The sequence below is a fragment of the Physella acuta genome, unplaced genomic scaffold (assembly GCF_028476545.2).
Source record: "Physella acuta isolate Inbredline_101_S28 unplaced genomic scaffold, ASM2847654v3 ptg001020l, whole genome shotgun sequence".
NCBI classification, from domain to species: Eukaryota; Metazoa; Mollusca; class Gastropoda; family Physidae; genus Physella; species Physella acuta.
The window spans coordinates 232,306-258,740 of record NW_026732537.1 but is presented as its reverse complement, the minus strand read 5'-3'; the positions used below and the strand labels follow the sequence as shown (position 1 = coordinate 258,740).

General features: G+C 37.8%; 1 protein-coding gene across 1 annotated transcript in view; it reads right to left on the bottom strand.

Annotated features, from left to right (window-relative positions):
• Positions 1 to 6,797: 6,797 nt before the first annotated feature.
• The window catches only part of LOC131954704 (ceramide kinase-like), a 114,054-nt gene continuing 94,416 nt past the window's right edge, over positions 6,798 to 26,435 (bottom strand). The window contains exons 7-10 of the mRNA XM_059318459.1: positions 24,273 to 24,419; positions 13,434 to 13,690; positions 11,219 to 11,385; positions 6,798 to 7,628 (exon numbers count right to left, since the gene is read on the bottom strand). Of these exons, the coding sequence (XP_059174442.1) occupies positions 7,553 to 7,628; positions 11,219 to 11,385; positions 13,434 to 13,690; positions 24,273 to 24,419 (647 nt within the window). The 3' untranslated portion in view covers positions 6,798 to 7,552. The remainder of the gene's footprint in view (positions 7,629 to 11,218; positions 11,386 to 13,433; positions 13,691 to 24,272; positions 24,420 to 26,435) is intronic.

Below are 26,435 nucleotides of genomic sequence, written 5' to 3'. Positions count from 1 at the left end.
TTTTATCTATCTTTCCTTAATGTTTTATATTCATATTTGTAACTCTTATATATATATATATTATATATATATATATATATATATAAATATATATATATATATATATACTATTAAATATATATGTATTTATGTATATATGTATATATATATATATTATATATTATATATGATATATATATATATATATATATATATATATAATATATATATATATATATATATATATATATGTATTATATGTATATATATATATTTATATATATATATATATATATATATATATATATATATATATATATAATATATATAATATTATATAATATAAATATTCAAACAAAATTAATCTTAGGGTGGAAGAAAAATCAATGTTAAAATGCTTTACGTATGTGCTTTATCTATAAGCGATACAAGCACCATTATATATATGGTCCGTTTTACACCCCTCTCTCGTCATATAGACCACCATTGTTGTTGTTTGAATTTTTATCCCCTAGGTTTTGAGCTTTGGTGTACATATCCTAACTATTCCATGCATACATTGGAATAATTATACATTTAAATCTGGAGGTTTCGATGAGCGATTTAGTGCAGATTGCTGGTGGACTATTTAAATATTGGGAGATCAGACTGGAGTATTTTATGAAATTTGATCTTTTTGTTTCATTTTGTTCTAAGTTATTCTCGTGACCCTTTAAATGAACACAAGTAGCTTGTAGCAGAACTACACACTACGATATGTAGGTTTTTTTAATTTATTTAATTTTTTTTACATATGACGAACCAATTAAATTTTTTATTTGGACTAGACTAGTGGTTAACCATTTGGAGGTACCGAACCCACCAGTTTCTTATACACATTCGCCGAACCCTTCTTAATAGTTCTATCGTCCGCACTGACAGAATTCGACTGAAAATCATTAGTCGGGTATCCGGTTCTGCGGAGACTGACTCACTAAACCCCTAGGGTTTGATCGAACCTGCTTAAGAATCACTGGACTAAATACTCAGCCTCTAAATATTGGTAGATGTGTCATTTTGTATATGCTTGAAGGCAATGTATTGAACAGGCTGATCAATAACCTACTTTACATTTTATCAGTTGTATTGAGCATCCATTGTCAACATCACTGTGGTTTGTGTACATGATTGTCAAAATTGTTGTGATGTGTACCTATGATTGTCACCCACTGTTGTGAGTCCGCATTTATAATATTTTCCTTAAGAGGAAGTTTTTACCCTATTTAAAAACACTGATCATGTCCAAAACAACATCAAACAAGTTTTTGTCTTGAGCTTCTTCAAAATTGAAAAAAAGGTAAATATACAAGATATAATCTGCTGAATACCTTATTGTTCTTAAACAAATAAAACTCAGTTTGCGAGACTCCCAATAAAACTATTAAAATAAAAACTAGACAAAAAGATCAGGCACAGCATATACCAAGTGAATCTTAAAGTCGAAAAAAAAAATTCTTGAAATTCAAAACGAAATTTGTGTGGAGTTTTGGCGATAAAACCCTATCCAGTTGTCAATAATATAAAATACCAGCATATTTTTAGCTAATGGAGAGATTATTTATAAACTCTACCTGTCATCTTTGATGGGGTTTATTTAGGGCAACGCACCGAATAAACTACGTACCTGTTGACCCCCCCCCCACCCCTTCTCCTCAAACCAGGTGGTTGTTTTTTTTTTTCAACAGGTAAAAAGTCTCAACGACACATCCTGACTGAGGTATTACTGGTAGGATTAAGTCAAGCGTCTAACGCTCGGGGGTCGCCAAAACACATCACAACAAAAGTTGTATGTTGTGTCTAGGGGAGTCAGGTAGTGACATAGTACAACAAAAGTTGTATGTTGTGTCTAGGGGGGTCAGGTAATGACACATCACAACAAAAGTTGTATGTTGTGTCTAAGAGAGTTAGGTAGTGACATAGTACAACAAAAGTTGTATGTTGTGTCTAGGGGAGTTAGGTAGTGACACATCACAACAAAAGTTGTATGTTGTGTCTAAGAGAGTTAGGTAGTGACGCAGTACAACAAAAGTTGTATGTTGTGTCTCGTGGAGTCAGGTAGTGACACAGTACAACAGAAGTTGTATGTTGTGTCTAGGGGAGTTAGGTAGTGACACATCACAACAAAAGTTGTATGTTGTGTCTAGGAGAGTGAGCTGGTCACACAGTACAACAAAAGTTGTATGTTGTGTTTAGGGGATATTACTAGCCTGTATGACGATATTGCTTAGCCAACACATGATGGTATGTGTTTGTTGAGACGCCGTCGTTGAGACTCCTCTACCATATCTAGGTGAGGCTTGTATCGCCATAATTTGAGACTCCCCACTGTATCATAGCTAGGCTGGGCTTGTAATGCCATAATTTTGAGACTCCCTGTACTATAACTAGGTGCTGATCCCTACGTCAACATAGACGAAATGTTGATTGTCATCAACACTCATCTATAAATTCTGCTAATACATAACGTGTGTCATTAACGTGTCTTAAACTCCATCTTTTCAATTTTGTATACTTCGTTCTTTTCCACCGTGGATGTTCATCTAATAACAACTGCATGCAAATGGTTGATGTAGTCAGTACTCTGTCCGTCCTCGTTTTACTTAATTTAATAAAATAACAAATTTAGTTCCCCCATTACTGACTCGAGCAGATTCTTGAGTTTTTGTAGCTGTTTATAGCAGTACAACTGACCTGTGTGATCACATTTCACATGTGAAGGTTGGTTCGTGCCGTGGTTATATAATTAGTGGATCTCACCTGTTCAGGTGTTCCACGGTTGTAAACAAATTTTAAATCAACATGTGAGTACACCATATAGGTGGTTGCATACTCACTCCCTCCCCTGCGCGCAGGTGGTGAGCATGTTTGAAATGTTGACCCCAGCGTGTAAACTTAATCCTAAGTCAAACATGATTAACATAGACACAAACTTAGCCAGGTTTATGAATACATTTTAATACAAAACAGCACAAAAAATCCACTAAATCAAGAAAAAAAAAATCGCTCAAATTTTTTTAATGACATTACAACACATTTTTAAGACACATGTAGTACATTTTAAAGTAGCTCTTACATGTTTTAATTAAATCTGAACATGGTCATTAAAAAAAAATTCATAAAACTTAATCATCTTACTCAGAGAAAAAAAAATTCATTAAAAAAAGAAATAACCACATCAAATTTGTTGACCAGTAATCTTTAATAAACAACCAGATAATTAGTTTAAAGTCCAAAGTCATTATCAGAAACACTTGATTAAATTTTTTAATATGTAAAAGTCGTTTCAGTATTCAAAGAAAAAAAACTTGACATCACGTGGATTAATTTTTTTCAAGTATCTTTAAAAGCATGAATGTTTATTTATATCTATACACAGATAAATGGATGACGAATTGCACAAGCCAGGAGAAGCAGGAATTATAAACTGTTGCGCGAGAAAAAGTAGTCCATGGCAATACACGCATACACCGCAAGAAAAAGTAGTCCATAATAGCATACACCTACACCGGTTACCAATGACTTTTTACAACTGTCGAATTATGTTTTGTTTACAATCCAACGAACTTAGAATCTGTTAAGTTTAACCAAGAATGGCGGTTCATTAAAAATATTTTAAATGTAATAAAAAATAGGAAATCTTTACATTTAAAAATATATTTTTAAAAAATCTGAAGTTTATTTTTAAAGCAATAAACAAAACGTGTATCTCAAGTTAATATTTTGTGCTTACGTAATCGAGTAGTCATAAATGAAAATAGTTTCAGTGTTAGGTTTTTAAATAAAATGTCCGTTCTGATCCACAGAAAATAACGCGTTGAATCGGATAAACTCGTCATCATGTATATCAGTAGATAATTACAAATCTCTCTCTCAGACATACACCATACATACACGCATACACACCAACACAACCGCATGAGAATGATAAGAACCAATGTTGGATATCGAATTGAAACAAAACAACAAAAGCAATCAATAACCGAATACAAAATATGAAAATGCTTAAAGCTCATGTTTGGCCCAGTGGAACTGGACATTGGGTTTTTCTGTCTATATAATCTTCAATGATATATTAGCATTGATGAATACAATACTTGGTTAAAGTAGTGGCATTGTCAATTATGTATGTACAGTAGACACATGGGCCGTTCTCTGATAAGTTCTATATGACATTTCTGTATACGTTGAATATCATACATTCAGAAATTTAAACAAATGGGGAGAGGTCGTTGTTTCAACACTATCATCATACTCGTGTAAACTAATGTTATTTACAATATTTAATCAATACCACAGCTATCACATTTATAAAAAAACCCAAGTATTTGGAGTTTTATTCTACTTATATTGAAAACATTTTTCTACCTAATTAATTTGTCTTGCCAAACAGATAAGCGATTTGGCTAGCATTTTCACATTCAAGAACCCCCATGTTGCCAGATAAATTTTATAACTTTTCTTAGTTATTTTTCTACAATATTTCCCATTTCTAACAATTTTTTTTCGAGAACCCCCCCCCCCCCCCCCCACTAATTCAGTGTATGAATAGACCTATGTAAAAAAAATGGATTAAATTTTCAAGGACTAGACTTATGCTAACATATTTCTAAAGTCAACAATTTTTTTATATATTATGTATACAAGTCAAAGTATGGAGGTACAGTTGTGGAAATGCCTGAAAAATTACAACAAGAAGTAGAGAAAGGGTAAAATTGTGATTTAAAATGTACAGTTCCAGGGGGAGGCTGTTAGAACAGCCACAGTCAAGACAACCAATCAGAAACAGAAAAAATTACGTCACGTGATTTTGATATAACATTCATTTTGTTTGTGCTTAGCAAGGCAAGAAAATGTGTGGACCGTTGTGTTGACATAGCACCATGGCAACGAAAAAGCTTGTATTTACAGGACCATCGGCTTCAAATCAATTAATTACTTTCCATAGGTCAAGTTTATAATTAAATACATTTAAAACAATAATCCGCATGATTATAATAACTAGATCTAGTTGATTCTATTTGAATATTTATTTTAAATTTCCATTTTTTAAACTTTAAAAAAAAATAGTAACTCTACTCTTGTAAGACAATTCCATTATTAAAAATAAAAGTTTTGCGATTTAAAAAATCATTTTGTAAAATAAATCTTTTAAGATTCTTACATCAGAAATTTATTGAAAAAAACAAATCTGTTTTCATAAGATAATTTTCGTATCTTAAAAAGGTTCTCGACCCGTCAATAGAAATTTTGATACACAAATCAAAATTTTGTATATAATTTAATTTACACTTTGAATCAATGTATGTGATGCAAATACTCACATATGAGATGTAAATAATCACATACATGATGTAAACAATCACATATGTGATTGAAGTCATCCCAAATGCAGGCCACAATCAACAATAAAACAAAAATACACAGCAATCTGTACCAAACGACGCCAATATGTACAACTGCTCACAACAAAAATTATGAAGTTTTGTACACAAGGAGTTTTATGTTTCTATTTTAATGAAGCATTGTATGTACACGCTTAACGTTTTTAATTACGCGATCGTCACAACCTGTTTGATTAGACTCATTCATTTAATACTCTTATAGTATAGCTTTGGTTGTATTTTTCTGGAATACAAAGAAAACACTTTATAATTTTGAGGTTTAATTAATAAATTGTTAAGAAAAAATTTAAAAGCACAACATTGCACATGTATTGCGGCTGTTGGCGAAAAAAATAAAATACAAAATAAACTGACTATACGACTGTTTTAATTACATTATTGTTGATGAAATATTTAAAAAAAAATCTCTTCGCCACTTCCTCTGTCTCATAAAAAAAAATTAAGCAAAACTATTGTATGAAGACAAGTTAATTAAATGAGTCGAAATCGATTGCACACTTATAAAAGCGATTCAAACATAGCTTTTTTTGTGTTAAATATGACAGTCACATTTAGATCTAGAATAGTGCTATTGTTACAAGACCATTTTTTTTATAAATCGTGAAAACAGCGACATTTGTTGGTAGTTGTTAAAACGATAACCGTAGCATTTATTATAGGGAATAGCATGTCTCAAACTATTGGTATCGGGTCAAGTCAGTCTTTACCTTACAAGCCGGACACACGTCATCAGTTACTATTTATAGAAACAAAATAACTAATAGCGGACTAGGGCAGATTTCAACCTTTCCCATTTGTGGTACACTATTCAGTGTTTAAAAATATCATTTGATTCAAAACTAGCCAATCTTTCTATTGAAAAGTGTAAGCATATTGCACGACACTTGGATAAAACTATGAAAATACGATCTATTTCTCTCATAGCGTATGACATTTCGACTTTTCGTTGTGGTACAAATCACCCTAATATCTCTTGAAAACACACGGGAATACTTTACTTTAGATTGTTTTTGTAACACGTATAAGCTTCTAGTTTATGCAGAACATGTGTACAGCAACATTTCTCACATTATGTACAAGTTGTAGCATCTACTCATTGAAGTATTGTGTGTTGCCTCTGGTACTAATGTCTAATAGTCTCAACAACAAAACAGTAAAGGAGCTTCGCGGAGAATTACCCGCAATACAAGTAACAAGCCTGAGGTGTGTCTACTACAGCTGGTGGACAAATAGTCCTCCATTTGCTGCGGTACTTTTCGACTTACGAACTGTAGGTGAGGGCTTCATATGTCATATGTAATGATACTGACATTTAATGGTACTGAAATTTGTAAGGGTACCTACTGTCATATGTAAGAGTACTATAATATGTAATATGTAAGAGTATTGGCATATGTAAAATGTATTATGGAGCTGTTGTAAGAGGATTTTGAAGCACAGAATGGACCTTACTGCTCAGCGCAAAGACAGAGGACCTTGGGTTGTAGAGCCATTAGTCTGTGGTTTTATTGAACAACAGAGGTAGTGGCCACTGGTCAGCTAGCTAGAGGTCCTTGGATGGGCAGTATCTTGACAGTGGTCATACCGCCACTAATTAGCATCAATTAGACAACTGCTATAGTGCAACGTCAATCATTATTTGATTGTTTCCTGTATGGATATATTTCTATGTACATATAACAACAACAAGTCAACATGGCATTTAGCAAATAATTAATTACATCTCAAGAAATCACATTAACGTCATAATGTTTACAGAATGGGGGTCTAAAGTGAAGAGTAAATTTGAAAATTAAAGTAAATCTTAATGAGTCTTATCTTTAAAAAAAAAAGGAAAAAAAAAGAAATGAATTAAAATGTCTGTAATGTTTAGCACATCGTTTGTTGAAATAAAAACATAAACAATAAAAACAACCCAATTTTAAAGCAAATTCCCTAGTACTAGAGCAAAACTCTTTTAAAATAATCTTTCAGGTTCCCGTATGTGTAAGAAAAACTTTCTGCTTAGTGGCACTCACAAATTAGAGGGAGACACAAAAAATGTTTTTACAGTATTTTACAGGCTGAAATAAATACTACAATATCCAGGGGTAGAGAACTCCTCGTGGTGGTCGCAGTGGTCAGGGTGAAGGTCAAACTGTGGACGAGACATCACCCAGCTCGCCTGTGTGGGTGGTGCCGAACAACTGCACAATACCAGTGTGTAACCTGGAACAACAACATCATTTACATTACAGGTGGGATAACTAGACTCAAATGTTAAATTACAGGTAGGAAAACTAGACTCATTTGTTAAATTACAGGTGGGATAACTAGACTCAAATGTTAAATTACAGGTGTGAAAACTAGACTCAAATGTTAAATTACAGGTGTGAAAACTAGACTCAAATGTTAAATTACATGTGGGATAACTAGACGCAAATGTTGGGATTAGAGATGGGAAAACTAGACTCATTTCTTAAATACAGGTGGAAATAAAATACTTAAAAAAAACTTTTAAAAAACCACGTTTTTCTTGTGGACTAAAAAGTAGAAAATAACTATTTACATACATTTGATGACAAAAAACGTGGGTACGTTCACCATCAAATTTCCCGACCCATCTGCCCGACCCACGTTTTTTGTCATCAAATGTATGTAAATAGTTATTTTCTACTTTTTAGTCCACAAGAAAAACGTGGTTTTTTAAAAGTTTTTTTTTAAGTATTTTATTTTCTCCTTTTTAGTCCGTTGCTACACATGAAAAACGTGGTTTTTAAAAAGTTTTTTATATAGTTTATTTTCTACTTTATCTAATCACTTGATTAAGTATGACTTGACTAAGTGTTTTTAAATACACGGACTAAAAAAATCTTGAGCGACCGATACGCTTTAAACAGAGAAAGGGTGTAATTTACGTTGCTGGCTTGGAGATCTACTCACGAATCACGTGATCAAATCTCCCATAAACAAACAAATAAACGCGAAGCTGAGTTAAGGAAAAACGTGTTTATGTGTATTTTAGCATGCCCAGCGTACCAACCGTGTCACCGTTAACAATGTGTTACCGTGTCCGTTCTCCTTTTTAGTCCGTTGCTACACATAAAAAACGTGGTTTTTTAAAAAGTTTTTTTTAAGTATTTTATTTTCTCCTTTTTAGTCCGTTGCTACACATGAAAAACGTGGTTTTTAAAAAAATGTTTATAAATACACGGACTAAAAATCTTGAGCGACCAGGATTCGAACCTGGGTTGTCGCGGCCACAACGCGAAGTACTAACCACTATACGATCACGGCCAGCGCGCTCACATCGATTGGGGCCGAAGTAACTGTGTCAATAGGCCTCAAGTCTTGTCGGTATCTTTAGAAATCATGTCCTCGATTTTATGGTCCTTGGGGCGTAATTAAATTCAGCTAATTACGGTCAATAATTGCTAGTTTTTATGATTGCATCTGAAATTGTTAGGCGAAAGTAGCATGCATGCCAAATTTCAGGTCTCTAGAGCAATCAGAAGTGGGCTAATTTTCGATGTCAATTTTAACAACAAACATCCAAACAACCAAACAAACAAACAAACGCGAAGCTGAGTTAAGAAAAACGTTTTAAAAATAGACAAATGATGAATTATGGGTGGGAAAACTAGACTAAAATGTTGGGATTAAAGATAGGAAAACTAGACTTAAATTGTGTATTAGGTGGTAAAACTAGACTCAAGTTAAATTAGATGTGTTTTTATTTTCAAAATAAAAATGATTTCATACTAGTATCTGGAAATTGAAGCAGCTAGCAAGAAGCCGGGAATGACCGGTGAACCAAAAGCTAGCAGAACCCGAGCTGTTTGGCAACAAGTAATTACCGCGTGCTAAACAAAAACCAGGCAACCAAATGATGGGCGTGTTTACAAAACACAACGCAGGGGAGACAAAAACAGGTGATAGTTTTTAACTCCCCTTGCTCATCTTGTGGCTTGCAACCGCGGGAGAGGAGGCGAGTTTCTTGACGTCTACACGCTAGAGAACTTGTCATTAGTCTACACGCTAGAGAACTTGTCGTTAGTCTACACGCTAGAGAACTTGTCGTTAGTCTACACGCTAGAGAACTTGTCATTAGTCTACACGCTAGAGAACTTGTCATTAGTCTACACGCTAGAGAACTTGTCATTAGTCTACACACTAGAGAACTTGTCATTAGTCTACACGCTAGAGAACTTGTCATTAGTCTACATGCTAGAGAACTTGTCATTAGTCTACACGCTAGAGAACTTGTCATTAGTCTACACGCTAGAGAACTTGTCATTAGTCTACACGCTAGAGAACTTGTCATTAGTCTACACGCTAGAGAACTTGTCATTAGTCTACACGCTAGAGAACTTTTCATTAGTCTACACGCTAGAGAACTTGTCATTAGTCTACACGCTAGAGAACTTGTCATTAGTCTACACGCTAGAGAACTTGTCATTAGTCTACACGCTAGAGAACTTGTCATTAGTCTACACGCTAGAGAACTTGTCATTAGTCTACATGCTAGAGAACTTGTCATTAGTCTACACGCTAGAGAACTTTTCATTAGTCTACACGCTAGAGAACTTGTCATTAGTCTACACGCTAGAGAACTTGTCATTAGTCTACACGCTAGAGAACTTGTCATTAGTCTACACGCTAGAGAACTTGTCATTAGTCTACACGCTAAAGAACTTGTCATTAGTCTACACGCTAGAGAACTTGTCATTAGTCTACACGCTAGAGAACTTGTCATTAGTCTACACGCTAGAGAACTTGTCATTAGTCTACACGCTAAAGAACTTGTCGTTAGTCTACACGCTAGAGAACTTGTCGTTAGTCTACACGCTAGAGAACTTGTCATTAGTCGTGTGGGAACAACAAAAACGTTTTTTTTATGAGCAAGTTGAGTCAGAAGAGAGATGGTTGGTTCGTTTAACGAATTAAAAAATTGAATAGGCCAACACGTTCAGACCTGACGGTCAGTACAGGCAGATGAAGTAGAGCTCGTGTGATTTTTGTGATCCTAAAATATGAAAAGGTTGTGTGCCCAGCATTTCTAATTTTTTTTCGGAGTCAAGTACTTATTAGTGCTGGGTGGACTCAGGGTCGCTAGGTACACATACCTGCCCAGGTGAATGATGTTGTAATGCATTGATATCCAAACTTTTTGTCATTGTATATCGCTAGGGAAAAATTGTGAATCGACGCATGCGCATTCGGACCATTAAAACAACAACCAAGAAATAAAAACAGCCAACGGTACAGCCACTATGCGCATTTACTTTCAATTGTGTACCCGGAGCCACATTTATAAGCAATCTAGTATTTACAAATATAGAATATGCATTATTTAGCGCCAACCCAGACTCTAGTCAATGTCTGGAGACGTGTTGTAGTGAAACCATTGGTTACACTGATGTCACGTGTTGTAGTGGAACCATTGGTTACCACTGAAGTCAGCACCACCTTATGGTGGCATGTCTGTAGCAGACGAGAAATAAAGAATTTAAATTCACAAAGTTTCAGCATCACGCACTGATATGTGTACCAAACGAGAATTAAATCTATTAAAAATAACGTTGCATGTTTTAGAATTTTTTATTTAAAAAAAAAATAAGTCTAGTGTTGTTACAGCACGCAGAAAAAAAACCACGTTGTAATTAGCCAAACGCGAGAGTTCAAGGACGAATTTAATGAATGAAGTTTATAACCAATTCCTATAACTTTTTTTTTTTATAATTAGCCGTCTGCCGATAACTGGGCTACAGACCAGCAGCAGACGATAATTTGCAGGCAACAAGCGGCCCGCCACTCACCTGACTTGAAAGTTGGCCCTGTGGATCTTCAAGGCCTCTCCGTCACAGTTCATGTACATGTTCTCTACCAGCTGCTCATCCCCGCCCTCGGGCTGGACGGTGGGGTGGGAGCTGAGGGACACCTTGTACCTCAGCACGCGCTCAGACTGGACGAAGTTGTAGTCGTACTGGGGAGATAAGGGGACACGGGTCAATGCACAGGGGTGGGGAGACAAGTGGACACGGGTCAACCCATAGGGGTCAAATGGTGGGGTGGGGGGGGGGACAAGGGGACACGGGTCAACCCATAGGGGTCAAATGGTGGGGTGGGGAGGGGGGAGACAAGGGGACACGGGTAAACCCATAGGGGTCAAATGGTGGGGTGGGGACAATGGGACACGGGTCAACCCATAGGGGTCAAATGGTGGGGTGGGGAGGGGGGAGACAATGGGACACGGGTCAGCTAACAGAGGTTCTCAAATGTTGGTTAGGGGGTAGGGTACAGTTCAAATGTTCTCGAAATATTTGAGTGAAAAATATTTTTTTAACTGTGTTAATTTAAAAAAAAAAGTTCTGTACATAGCACAAAATTGTTGATGAAAGTAAATTACAGAGAGCAACACAACATTCAGACAACACTAAACACAACATTCAGACAACACGACATTCAGACAACTCACAACACAACATACATACATTTTCCACTTCGACCCCATATCTGTAAGCAGTTAAGCTAAACAAGGGACGCGCCTACCCACATAAACAGCCTGATACCCACATAAACAGCCTGATACCCAGATACCCCTGTTGAAACATTGTATCATACATCAGACACATGTCTCTGTGTTTTTACAACCAGATAGCCTCAACGTTAATCCCCAGTGAGGTCAAAACTTATCAGCAAAATTATTTCGGCGGACGTTCTGGAAGTTAAAATTCCCGAGCGAAATATTTTAACAACATGGACAGAGAAAACATTAAAAAATTGGTAGTAAAAATTCAAATTTGTTGGACTAAAAAAAGTTTGACTTCAATGATGGGAGTTAAATTTTTTTGTAGGTCAAGGACGTCGAGAGCGGAAATAGATCATCAAAACGATGGAGGTCTTCCAGATGGCGGGAGAACAGTGCTAGCCTGTCTGGACCGAATGTTCTGGTGTAATTTAATTTTAGTCTGGCTAATGCATGCCTGTGGGTGATTCGACGTACGGACGAGCCAGGTAGAGTTAGGGTTAGCGTTATTGTCTAATAAAAAAGTTAAAAGCTTCACCTGGGCGAGTTGTAAAACGAGGTTTTTGTTTTTTTGTTTCGTTTTTCTTCCAAAGTTTAGAGTAAAACAAAAAAGTAAAACGATTGTTTTAAAACTCGTTTTCTGTTTTTCTTACTGGCAATTTGGCAAGTTTAGCTGAAAGGGCAGATAGTTTGTTGTGGTGCCAGATTTTTACCGGCTTCACGACCAGTTTTCTTGCCAGTTGGGACAGTATTTACTCTAAACAAAATGGTTGTATTTTTTACCCCTAAGTACTGCACGCTGTTCGGGCCGTGGACCATTAGTGTATCAGTTAGCTGATCTGTTTAGTTCGCTCAGTTTTACACACAGCGACCTGCATCAGACCGGCAGCTATCGTGGTTAGTTAAATGCTGAGGAGCACACGTGTGCTTGACCACACTATCCCAAGGTCACTGACCACACTGCCCAAGGTCACTGTAACACACTCTACTTCATTTGCTGAGGTCACTGAACTTAAAAGCGGAAAAGGAAACACTTGATTTTTGTGCAAGTATGCCCGTAGTCCAAAACAAAAATACATCTTATATTATTATATTATGTGTTAAACACCCAATTGACAGTAGGGCTAATCTCCCCCCCCCCCCCCCACCGACTTACTGCCCCTGATGCCCACTTAAAAGTAGACCAAATCTTCAAACCTACCGCTTTGAACCCCCACTTAACAATAGTGGAAATTGTCCCCGACTTACTGCCCCTAAGCCCACTTGGCGGTAGAACAAATCCGCCGCATAACCGCCCCTGAGGCACAAAATGGACAGTCAGTCCCCGACTAGCCGCCCCTGAAGCCCACTTAACAGTAGAACAAATCCGCAGCATTACCGCCCCTGAGGCACAAAATGGACAATGAGTCCCTGACTTACCGCCCCTGAAGCCCACTTAACAATAGAACAAATCCGCCGCATTACCGCCCCTGAAGCACAAAATGGACAATGAGTCCCTGACTTACCGCCCCTGAGGCCCACTCGGCCACCTTGGACAGCTGTTTGATGTGGTCACCTAGCGGACACTCCCTGACCAAATGGAGGGTCAGCGCCGAGTCTCCAAAGACTGGCACCAGTTTGGCGCTAGAGTCGGCCAGGTCGACGATGCCCGTCTCGATACTGTAGAACGACCCCCGGGAACTTCTCCAGTCTCCGGCCGTCGTCTGGTACTCGACCTCAGCCTCGATCAGTCGCCGGCTGAGTATACATTTGACGGGCAGAACTGGGGACAAGACGACATTTTTAATGAGGGACAAGACGACATTTTTAATGAGGGACAAGACGACATTTTTAATTAGGGACAAGACGACATTTTTAATGAGGGACAAGAGTAGTATATTAGGTCGCTTTTGGACCGCATTTTTGGCGGAGGTGGGGATGTGGAGGAACAATGACATATAGCAAAATACTCGGGAGCAGGATGCGCGGGATGCGCAATGACATATAGCAAAATACTCCCAGGCTGGCGCATCGGGATGTGGAGGGTGGGTGAGCAGGATGCGCAGGATGCGCAAAGACATATAGTAAAATACTACGCCAACCGGGGTTGGCGGAGGTGGTGGGGAAGTAGGTCACCTTTTGGTGACCTTGTGACGTAATCATTGACCTTGTGACGTAATTACTGACCTTGTGACGTAATCAGTCACATTGTGACGTAATCATTGACCTAGTTACGTAATTTTAATGTGTTTTTAATTAGTTTGAATATATTTTTTAATTAATTTTTATAATTAGTTTGAATTTAATTACTTTGTTTACTTTTTAATTATTTTTATTAACGAGTTACGTAATTGGATTTTAATTTTTTAAATTTTTAAATTTTTTTAAATTTTTAAATTTTTAAATTTTTAAATTTTATTTTTTAAATTTTATTTTTTTTTTTTTTTTTAATTTTAAATTTTTTAAATTTGTTTATTTGTTTACTTTTTTGTTTAATTTGTTGGTTTGTTTATTTGAATGTATGTATGTTTTAAATAAAAGACTAACACTAGCATGTACTAGAACAGTCTTTGTATACCAGCCTTTAACCAGGCGGGCAACATGTGTTACTTATCGATCTACTAGTGAGGTTTTCTCGCCGCTGCCCGTTTTAATGGGAATGTATTGATCGCACCCACGGGGCCATCACACCTAATTAATTTGGTCATGCATCGTGGGTTTTTCCCCGCTCGATTTGACGGGTCATGATGATTTATGTGGGTTCGCGAAGCGATCCCACCGGGGGGTATGGTAATTAACGACGTACATTAAGTGGCTTTCCCGTGCTTGGATCCCATGCTTTTCACTAACAGTTATACGGACAGTATCATAGGTTTTTGGTTTTCACCGAGGCAATGTTTTGTTGTTGGTTGGTGTAGAGTTTATACGAGGGTCGGTGAAGTTTTCACCGAGGTTGGGTTTTGAACTCGGACCATGCATGTTTAGGAGTTGGATGTGGTAGAGTTTACACTAGGGACGGATGTGTTTTGGTTACACCGAGGGTGGTTTCAAAGTTCGTACGTGCATCATTGGAATTGTTAGGGGCCGTGTTCATACTAGGGTCGGTGAAGTTTTCACCGAGGTTGGTTTTGAACGCGAACCATACATGTTTAAGAATTACTAGGTGTAGAGTTTATACGAGGGTCGGTGAAGTTTTCACCGAGGTTGGTTTTGAACTCGAACCATACATGTTTAAGAATTGCTAGGTGTAGAGTTTATACTAGGGTGGTATGGTTTTGGTTTCACCATGGCTTGGTTCAAAGTTGTTACATGCATGCTTTGGAGTTGGTAGGTTTCAAACTAGGGTCGGTGAAGTTTTCACCGAGGCAGGTTACAAAGTTGATACAGGCATGTTTTAGGAATTGGGGTGGGCCGTGTTCATACTAGGCTCGATTAATTTATTTGTTTGAAATTCATTTTAATTAGTTTGCTTTTAATTTCTTTGTTGTACGCCGTTTGAAATAAAAGACTAACACTAGCGTGTACTAGAAAGTGTCATTGTGTATAACATCCATTTAACCACAGCTGTTACTTATTAGCGACAGCTTGTACTTATCGATCCGCCCGTGAGCCTCCCCGGCGCTCCCCGTGGTTGCTTAATAGCGGACTCACTGAAGCGATCACAACAGGTAATTAATCGAAACCATTAAGTCCCTCTCCGCGTTAAGTGTGGCGACAGCTGGTGCTGTAATTAGTCACGGCTCTCGGCTTTTTTCATTAGACTTCAGCTGTACATGAACTATGTTCACATATCGTACGCCCGGTCATTCTTTGATCAAATTAAAAAAATTTGTTTCCACATGTCCTGCGAACCGTCCCTTGCTATGTATGAAAGATTAATGGTTGTAACTATTCGCTTATAGCGAGGGTCAGCGAAAACAAAAATATATTTAAGGGTCGGAATTTTCTTTCAACCACCGTTAAGTCAGGTTTTGAGACGAAACGAAGTCTCGGTAGGTTCGTGTTTTTTAATGGGCGACAGGGCGACTTGATGCGTTGGTACGTAGGTATGCGGGGTTAAGGTTCTATAACTCTATATATTTAAATACGTTTTTTTTTTTTTTTTATTCAAATGAGTTTACTCCCCCTAACGTAAGTACATGTAAAGAGGGATTTCCTATAGATCTGTAATGAATTAGGCCTTTTTGACTATGACTTGTTGCCCAGGTGTTGACATGATACGCTTTTTTGAGATATACATACACACACACACACACACACACACAAACACACACACACACACACACACACACACACACACACATGCGCGCGCGCGCGAAATTCATACTAGGTCGGTAATGGCGGAGAGAACTTATAGGTATACATTATCATGGCGACAACAAAAGCGACTCTTATTTTATTTACATGAAAGCGTGTTTTCCAAAAAGTGTCACCATGCCATTGTCATTTTCGCAGCGGGGTTTATTTTAAGTGTACCCCGTGCACGGTTGTTTACATTTTAAAAGACGTGTCGCGTGTCTTCCCCTTACGGCTTCCCTAATAGAGAAACGAGAGGAAAGACAACTGTTCTAAAATTAGAACAGACTTGTCTACACACACGAGTATCGTCCCTTGTGAAAAAAAAAATTCGCGTCAGATTCCTTAACTAAACAGTCAATTTCTTTAACAAGTTAAAAAATAATTTAGGAAGACAAGGGTTAACAACATTAGACGCTACCGTTTTTGTTTCCTGTGACGACAAGGCACAATACACTTTTGTATTTTATGTCTCAAGTAGAGGGTGGGATATTTTTTCTTTGTAAGCGTGTTGTAAACAATGGGTAGAGGAACCGATTACTAGGTAAGAGGGGAGAGAACGTGACGTACATCGCGATATTTGAAAACATGGCGATGTTTAACCTCAACCAAAAAAGGCAATGAACCTAGAAGGAAGACGAATATATATCTTAGTCTTGCAGCAGATTACCTCCCCATGTTCGCTTTAGTATTACAGTTTTCATCAAACTTCTTTTTGACTTGAACTTCGTTAATTTTTAAGAAAGTTTACTTATACATAATACACTACGTCTAATGACAAGTTTTTATTTTTACCACTCAATGTATTTTCTTTTTCTATACCTTACATTGTCATCTTAATTTTTGATCACCTTAGTAAAAATTTGCTTAAGATTATAAACTTCAAGTTTTAAAAAACAACAACGTCGTGTCAAATGACACACCGTTTAAAATGTCTACATTTAAAGTTCACCAAAATAATGACGTAAAAACTAAATATCATATGACATTAGCATACATATCATTCAATCTATTCACTCTAAAGTACAAATCAATAATTTTTATTGATTAAGGGGCTGGGTGAGTTATTTTTTATTCGGGTGCCCAGGGAAGGTTTGGAGTTGGGTAGGGGCACCGTTCATACTAGAGTCGGTGACGTTTTCACCGAGGCAGGGTTCGAAGGTAGACCATACATGTTTTGGAATCGTTAGGGGTCGAGTCTATAGTAGGGTCGCGGGAGTTTTGTTAACACAGAGGGATGTTTCGAAGTTGATACATCCATGTTTTAGAATTGATAGGTAGAGAGTCCATACTAGGGTCGGTGAAGTTTTCACCGAGGCAGGTTACAAAGTTGGGACATGCATGTTTAGGAATTGTTGGCAGTCGCATTCATACTAGGGTCGGTGAAGTTTTCACCGAGGCAGGTTACAAAGCTGGGACATGCATGTTTAGGAATTGTTGGCAGTCGCGTTCATACTAGGGTCGGGGAGTTTTGCTAACACTGAGGCAGGTTGTAAAGTTGGTACAGGCATCCTTGGAATTGTTAGGGGCCGTGTTCATACTAGGGTCGGTGAAGGTTGGTTTTGAACTCGGAACATGTATGTTTTGGAATCGGTAGGGCTAGAGTTCATACTAGTGTCGGTGAAGGTTGGTTTTGAACTCGGAACATGCATGTTTTGGAATCGGTAGGTGTAGAGTCCATACTAGGGTCAGGGGAGTTTTTGTTAACACCGAGGTAGGTTGCAAAGTTGGTACATGCATGTTTAGGAATTGTTGGTAGCCGAGTTCATTCTAGTGTCGGTGAAGGTTGGTTTTGAACTCGGAACATGCATGTTTTGAAATCGGTAGGTGTAGAGTCCATACTAGGGTCAGGGGAGTTTTCACCGAGGCAGGTTACAAAGTTCGTATATGCATCATTGGAATTGTTAGGTAGAGTTAAACTAAGGTCGGTGAAGTTTTCACCGAGGTAGGTTACAAAGTTGGTACATGGATGTTTAGGAATTGATGGCAGTCGAGTTCATACTAGGGTCGGGGAATTTTGTTAGCACTGAGGCAGGTTGGAAAGTTGTTACATGCATGTTTGGGAATTGTTGGTAGCCGAGTTCATACTAGTGTCGGTGAAGGTTGGTTTTGAACTCGGAACATGCATGTTTTGGAATTGTTGGTAGCCGAGTTCATACTAGTGTCGGTGAAGGATGGTTTTGAACTCGGAACATGCATGTTTTGGAATCGGTAGGTGTAGAGTCCATACTAAGGTCGGTGAAGTTTTCACCGATGGTGGTTTCAAAGTTAGTACAGGCATGTTTTGGAAGTGTTAGGGGCCGAGTTCATAGTAGTGTCGGTGAAGGTTGGTTTTGAACTCGGAACATGCATGTTTTGAAATTGTTGGTAACCGAGTTCATACTAGGGACGGGGGCGAGGGCGGCGGACAAAGTTGTCGATGTAGGTAGGGTGCAAGAGATATTCAACGAGGAGTGGTGTCTACAAGTTATGTATCCCAGTCTGTTGGAGTGGTTTCTAGGGGGTTGTGATATTAGTTGAATAAATATTTGTCTGTAGGATTGTCATACAGCCTTTGTCTCTTAAATGGAATAGGTATAGTGCGGGTAGTAGTAGTAGTACGGTCTGTTTATCTAACGGTTGGTATTGAGGTTAGTGTGATGACGCAAGGTTGGATGGGAGAAGGGGAACGGGGTTGCGGACAAAGGGAAGGGGAAGGGCGAATAGTGATAAAAATAACTCACCCAGCCCCTTAATCAATAAAAATTATTGATTTGTACTTTAGAGTGATTAGATTGAATGATATGTATGCTAACGTCATATCATATTTAGATTTTACGTCATTATTTTGGTGAACTTTAAATGTAGACATTTTAAACGGTGTGTCATTTGACACGACGTTGTTGTTTTTTAAAACTTGAAGTTTATAATCTTAAGCAAATTTTTACTAAGGTGATCAAAAATTAAGATGACAATGTAAGATATAGAAAAAGAAAATACATTGAGTGGTAAAAATAAAAAATTGTCATTAGACGTAATGTATTATGTATAAGTAAACTTTCTTAAAAATTAACGAAGTTCAAGTCAAAAAGAAGTTTGATGAAAACTGTAATACTAAAGTGAACATGGGAAGGTAATCTGCTGCAAGACTAAGATATATATTCGTCTTCCTTCTAGGTTCATTGTCTTTTTTGGTTGAGGTTAAACATCGCCCTGTTTTCAAATATCGCGATGTACGTCACGTTCTCTCCCCTCTTACCTAGTAATCGGTTCCTCTACCCATTGTTTACAACACGCTTACAAAGAAAAAATATCCCACCCTCTACTTGAGACATAAAATACAAAAGTGTATTGTGCCTTGTCGTCACAGGAAACAAAAACGGTAGCGTCTAATGTTGTTAACCCTTGTCTTCCTAAATTATTTTTTAACTTGTTAAAGAAATTGACTGTTTAGTTAAGGAATCTGACGCGAATTTTTTTTTTTCACAAGGGACGATACTCGTGTGTGTAGACAAGTCTGTTCTAATTTTAGAACAGTTGTCTTTCCTCTCGTTTCTCTATTAGGGAAGCCGTAAGGGGAAGACACGCGACACGTCTTTTAAAATGTAAACAACCGTGCACGGGGTACACTTAAAATAAACCCCGCTGCGAAAATGACAATGGCATGGTGACACTTTTTGGAAAACACGCTTTCATGTAAATAAAATAAGAGTCGTTTTTGTTGTCGCCATGATAATGTATACCTATAAGTTCTCTCCGCCATTACCGACCTAGTATGAATTTCGCGCGCGCGCGCATGTGTGTGTGTGTGTGTGTGTGTGTTTGTGTGTGTGTGTGTGTGTGTGTGTGTGTGTATGTATATCTCAAAAAAGCGTATCATGTCAACACCTGGGCAACAAGTCATAGTCAAAAAGGCCTAATTCATTACAGATCTATAGGAAATCCCTCTTTACATGTACTTACGTTAGGGGGAGTAAACTCATTTGAATAAAAAAAAAAAAAAAAAAACGTATTTAAATATATAGAGTTATAGAACCTTAACCCCGCATACCTACGTACCAACGCATCAAGTCGCCCTGTCGCCCATTAAAAAACACGAACCTACCGAGACTTCGTTTAGTCTCAAAACCTGACTTAACGGTGGTTGAAAGAAAATTCCGACCCTTAAATATATTTTTGTTTTCGCTGACCCTCGCTATAAGCGAATAGTTACAACCATTAATCTTTCATACATAGCAAGGGACGGTTCGCAGGACATGTGGAAACAAAATTTTTTAATTTGATCAAAGAATGACCGGGCGTACGATATGTGAACATAGTTCATGTACAGCTGAAGTCTAATGAAAAAAGCCGAGAGCCGTGACTAATTACAGCACCAGCTGTCGCCACACTTAACGCGGAGAGGGACTTAATGGTTTCGATTAATTACCTGTTGTGATCGCTTCAGTGAGTCCGCTATTAAGCAACCACGGGGAGCGCCGGGGAGGCTCACGGGCGGATCGATAAGTACAAGCTGTCGCTAATAAGTAACAGCTGTGGTTAAATGGATGTTATACACAATGACACTTTCTAGTACACGCTAGTGTTAGTCTTTTATTTCAAACGGCGTACAACAAAGAAATTAAAAGCAAACTAATTAAAATGAATTTCAAACAAATAAATTAATCGAGCCTAGTATGAACACGGCCCACCCCAATTCCTAAAACATGCCTGTATCAACTTTGTAACCTGCCTCGGTGAAAACTTCACCGACCCTAGTTTGAAACCTACCAACTCCAAAGCATGCATGTAACAACTTTGAACCAAGCCATGGTGAAACCAAAACCATACCACCCTAGTATAAACTCTACACCTAGCAATTCTTAAACATGTATGGTTCGAGTTCAAAACCAACCTCGGTGAAAACTTCACCGACCCTCGTATAAACTCTACACCTAGTAATTCTTAAACATGTATGGTTCGCGTTCAAAACCAACCTCGGTGAAAACTTCACCGACCCTAGTATGAACACGGCCCCTAACAATTCCAATGATGCACGTACGAACTTTGAAACCACCCTCGGTGTAACCAAAACACATCCGTCCCTAGTGTAAACTCTACCACATCCAACTCCTAAACATGCATGGTCCGAGTTCAAAACCCAACCTCGGTGAAAACTTCACCGACCCTCGTATAAACTCTACACCAACCAACAACAAAACATTGCCTCGGTGAAAACCAAAAACCTATGATACTGTCCGTATAACTGTTAGTGAAAAGCATGGGATCCAAGCACGGGAAAGCCACTTAATGTACGTCGTTAATTACCATACCCCCCGGTGGGATCGCTTCGCGAACCCACATAAATCATCATGACCCGTCAAATCGAGCGGGGAAAAACCCACGATGCATGACCAAATTAATTAGGTGTGATGGCCCCGTGGGTGCGATCAATACATTCCCATTAAAACGGGCAGCGGCGAGAAAACCTCACTAGTAGATCGATAAGTAACACATGTTGCCCGCCTGGTTAAAGGCTGGTATACAAAGACTGTTCTAGTACATGCTAGTGTTAGTCTTTTATTTAAAACATACATACATTCAAATAAACAAACCAACAAATTAAACAAAAAAGTAAACAAATAAACAAATTTAAAAAATTTAAAATTAAAAAAAAAAAAAAAAATAAAATTTAAAAAATAAAATTTAAAAATTTAAAAATTTAAAAAAATTTAAAAATTTAAAAAATTAAAATCCAATTACGTAACTCGTTAATAAAAATAATTAAAAAGTAAACAAAGTAATTAAATTCAAACTAATTATAAAAATTAATTAAAAAATATATTCAAACTAATTAAAAACACATTAAAATTACGTAACTAGGTCAATGATTACGTCACAATGTGACTGATTACGTCACAAGGTCAGTAATTACGTCACAAGGTCAATGATTACGTCACAAGGTCACCAAAAGGTGACCTACTTCCCCACCACCTCCGCCAACCCCGGTTGGCGTAGTATTTTACTATATGTCTTTGCGCATCCTGCGCATCCTGCTCACCCACCCTCCACATCCCGATGCGCCAGCCTGGGAGTATTTTGCTATATGTCATTGCGCATCCCGCGCATCCTGCTCCCGAGTATTTTGCTATATGTCATTGTTCCTCCACATCCCCACCTCCGCCAAAAATGCGGTCCAAAAGCGACCTAATATACTACTGACAAGACGACATTTTTAATGAGGGACAAGACGACATTTTTAATGAGGGGCAAGACAAGACGACATTTTTAATGAGGGGCAAGACAAGACATTTTTAATGAGGGGCAAGACAAGACGACATTTTTAATGAGGGGCAAGTCAAGACGACATTTTTAATAAGGGACAAGACAATACATTTTATTGACACAATAAAGGGGTGGTGTAAGACAATACGACGATTTATTAAGGGACGAGATAGTAGTACATTTTATTGACACAATTGGGGGGGGGGGGAAGATAGATTTGCAGGTATTTACACAAGAAAGACAGCCCTATCGCTTTCTGCGCAACAAAGACAGCCCTGTCGGTATCTACATTAGAAAGGTAGCCATGTTGAGATCTACATTAGAAAGGCAGCCCAGTTGAGATCTAAACAAGAACAAGTGCATTCACGAGTGAGTAGTTTTTTAAAAACATTACGTCATTTCCGGTTCTCATAAAAAACCAAAAAGATTTATCGGCAAGTAGCCTGTAACTGGATAAGCGAGCACCCCCCCCCCTCCCAGATGAACTAGACGAGCAGGGGTCGGGCCAGTTTTTCTCTCATCTATACACGCCGCTCTCCCCCAAATTTAACAGAAATTGGTGATTTAAAAAAAACAACAACCCATCTATTTTAAAACTTATTTTCTTAAACCCCCAAATTAAATTTGTTTCTGCAAAGAGAGAAGCTTGTCTGAACATAACGGTACCACGTTGAGAAAAAAAAACGGATGTAGGCTGTCAAAAATTGAAAACATACATCATGCGAGATGTTAAAAACTAAATTAAAAACCAAAAGTTTTTGTCGGTATTAGATTTTTAAACACAAGACCAAACGAACGTGAAATTGTTCATTCATTGTATGCTACGAAGTTAACTCTTTAGTTTACCAAGAGATTCATGTTCTATATATTTCCATTTCGGTTAATGTTAATGTTTAGTAATAGCCAAAAAATTAAGTGAAGGCTAAATCAAAGAGCGCATCCAATGGATGCAAAGTGTAAACACTAAACAACACCCTAGTTTGAGTAATTTAAAATACAGGCAGAAATGGGTTAATTCCCCTGAATGTGTTGGGAGTGGCGTGGTAGTGAAAATATTTTTGTTTTAATTATAAAATAATTGAAATGAAAATTTAAACGTGATTCATACGCGTAGAGCAGAAAATTAAAGTAGAAAATTATGAGGCTAGGAAGAATTAGCTTGAGGAGCACCTAACGTTAAACCTGACAAAATGTTTTTTTATAAAGCTCATCCTGTAAGATTCAATTTATTTTTGAAGAAAAGATTTTTATTTAATTTTTCGATGGCACTCCCTAGAATAGGATGGCGTCTCGTCTTTAATAAGCTACACGAGTCTTACAGTCATACAGCAACACGTCACACAGCTACAGGAGTCATACAGCCCGACATATCGTTGCAGGGGCATACAGTTAAAGACATAAATCCTAGCAACCGGCGTGGATTTGGAAGATAGATCTAAAAAGAAACAACCACCTAACGAGTCAACCCAGCTCTAATGGGTACCCAGCAAGTCAACCTAGCTCTAAAGGGTACCCAGCAAGTCAACCCAGCTCTAATGGGTACCCAGCAAGTCAACCCAGCTCTAATGGGTACCCAGCAAGTCAACCCAGCTCTAAAGGGTACCCAGCAAGTCAACCCAGCTCTAATGGGTACTCAACAAGTCAACCAGCTCTAATGGGTACCCAACAAGTCAACCAGCTCTAATGGGTACCCAACAAGTCCACCCAGCTCTCATGGGTACCAAGCAAGTCCACCCAGCTCTATTTACAACCCAACATCTCCACCCAGCTTTACCTGAACTCCACGCTGAAACAATGTCTGTCACACACGGTAAAACAGTGCTCACCTTTGTAGCGCACGTTCCCCATCCACCTGTATTTCTCACAGGTGTACATCATGTCGCCGAAAAGGCCGAAGCCGGCAATAAGACCGGCATAGCCTTCAAGTTTCTTCCCCTGGTGTATCCCGACAATGTTGGTGGGGCAAGTCTTGCCTAGAGAACAACAAAAATATTTTACTACAACAATATCTATCATTGTTAATACATTATAATAATCATAATTTTATGGTTATGTAATATTTAAAAGTACAATGATAATATCGTCGTGCTAATTACCACAGAGATCAAATTAATAATTAGTCTGAGTGAGTGATGTGGTAATCAGAGTAGAGTATTAACATATCATAAGTGTATTCAAGTGGTGGGTTACGGTGACACAGACCCACACACAAGGGCGGTAACGCCGTGTTTGTGTACGAGTTGCTGTTCTTGGTTTTTGAAATGAGATGTGGCATCATGCTAGATCCATTTTAGATTAGACATCCAATCGTGTGTGAGTAGTTCACAGAGGAGAGGCGACATTTTAATTTTGTTAAAAAAAAATTAAAACTACTTCCTAGGAGTTAAATTGCGCTCTAGAAAATATTCTCACGGCTATTTATAAAATTGTTTTTGTCAAGGCAACAGAACTCCATCAAAGCTTCTCAAACATTTTTCACCCTACCCCCAGACACGAAGAAATGTTGCCAGACGAAACCAATCAACTAAACCAAGCTGGCAAACTTGTCAATATTACTTTAGTCTAGATTTTGGTCTTTCAATTTTGGTCAATCTTTTTGTCAAACCATTCGTCTATAAATGATGTACGCAATTTTAGACCACCCCCTTCACATTTCTATCGCCGCCTAAAACAATAACTCTTTCAACACATTTTAAATATTTCCGTGTTATTAGTCATTTAAAATACATTTAAATGTGTTCTACTGGAAGACTTTCTTGAGACTTCAATGGCATTAAATTATAGGCACTGCAATTACAGTTCATTAGACACCTTAACTTAAGTACGCCGCTGTCTGAAGTTTACCACTCCAACTGCCATTAGTTACACAGTTGTCTGAAGATTTTAACCCTCTAACTACCTTTAACCCTCTAACTACCTTTAACCCTCTAACTACCTTTAACCCTCTAACTACCTTTAACCCTCTAACTACCTTTAACTCGATGATAATACAAAGAATGTAGCCTCACATTTCTCTGCAGTTTGAGAACCTCTCCCCCCAGCTTCATGAAATGTGGGGCAAGTCATTTGAAAGTTGGCTAAAATTGCTTTCAAATTGAATCAGCTTTAATCGTAATTGACTCATTAAAACTGGTTTGTATTTTTGAGCGACTTTTAAAATTAGTTTAAAAAAAAACAAAACAAAAAAATTGTTTTGAATATCACGCAAGTCAAGAAGTAATGGAGTATTTTTAGGGGCTTCCTACTGGCCAACTGTCTAAGGAATCAATGTTGGTAGCTGGTGGGTTAAAATATGATTCTAATCATCGGCGTGTAATATCTCATGTTTGATGAGATGTGTAACAGTGGCTATAAAGTATCTGTAGCTACAGTATCTGTGACTACAGTATCTGTGACTAAAGTATCTGTAGCTACAGTAGATGTGAGTACAGCAGTCGTGGCTAGTTTCTGTGACTAAAGTATCTGTGGCTACAGTATCTGTGACTAAAGTATCTGTGGCTATCTGTAGCTACAGTATCTGTGACTACAGTATCTGTGGCTACAGTATCTGTGACTAAAGTATCTGTGACTAAAGTATCTGTAGCTACAGTAGATGTGAGTACAGCAGTCGTGGCTAGTTTCTGTGACTAAAGTATCTGTGCCTACAGTATCTGTGACTAAAGTATCTGTGGCTACAGTAATTGTGACTAAAGTATCTGTGACTACAGTATCTGTGGCTACAATAATTGTGACTAAAGTATCTGTGACTACAGTATCTGTGACTACATTATCTGTGACTAAAGTATATGTGGCTTCATTATCTGTTGCTACAGTATTTGTGGCTATGGTATCTGTGACTACAGTATCTGTGACTAAAGTATCTGTGACTAAAGTATCTGTGGCTACAGCATCTGTGGCTACAGTATCTGTGGCTACAGTATCTGTGGCTATGGTATCTGTGACTGCAGTATCTGTGACTACAGTATCTGTGACTACAGTATCTGTGGCTA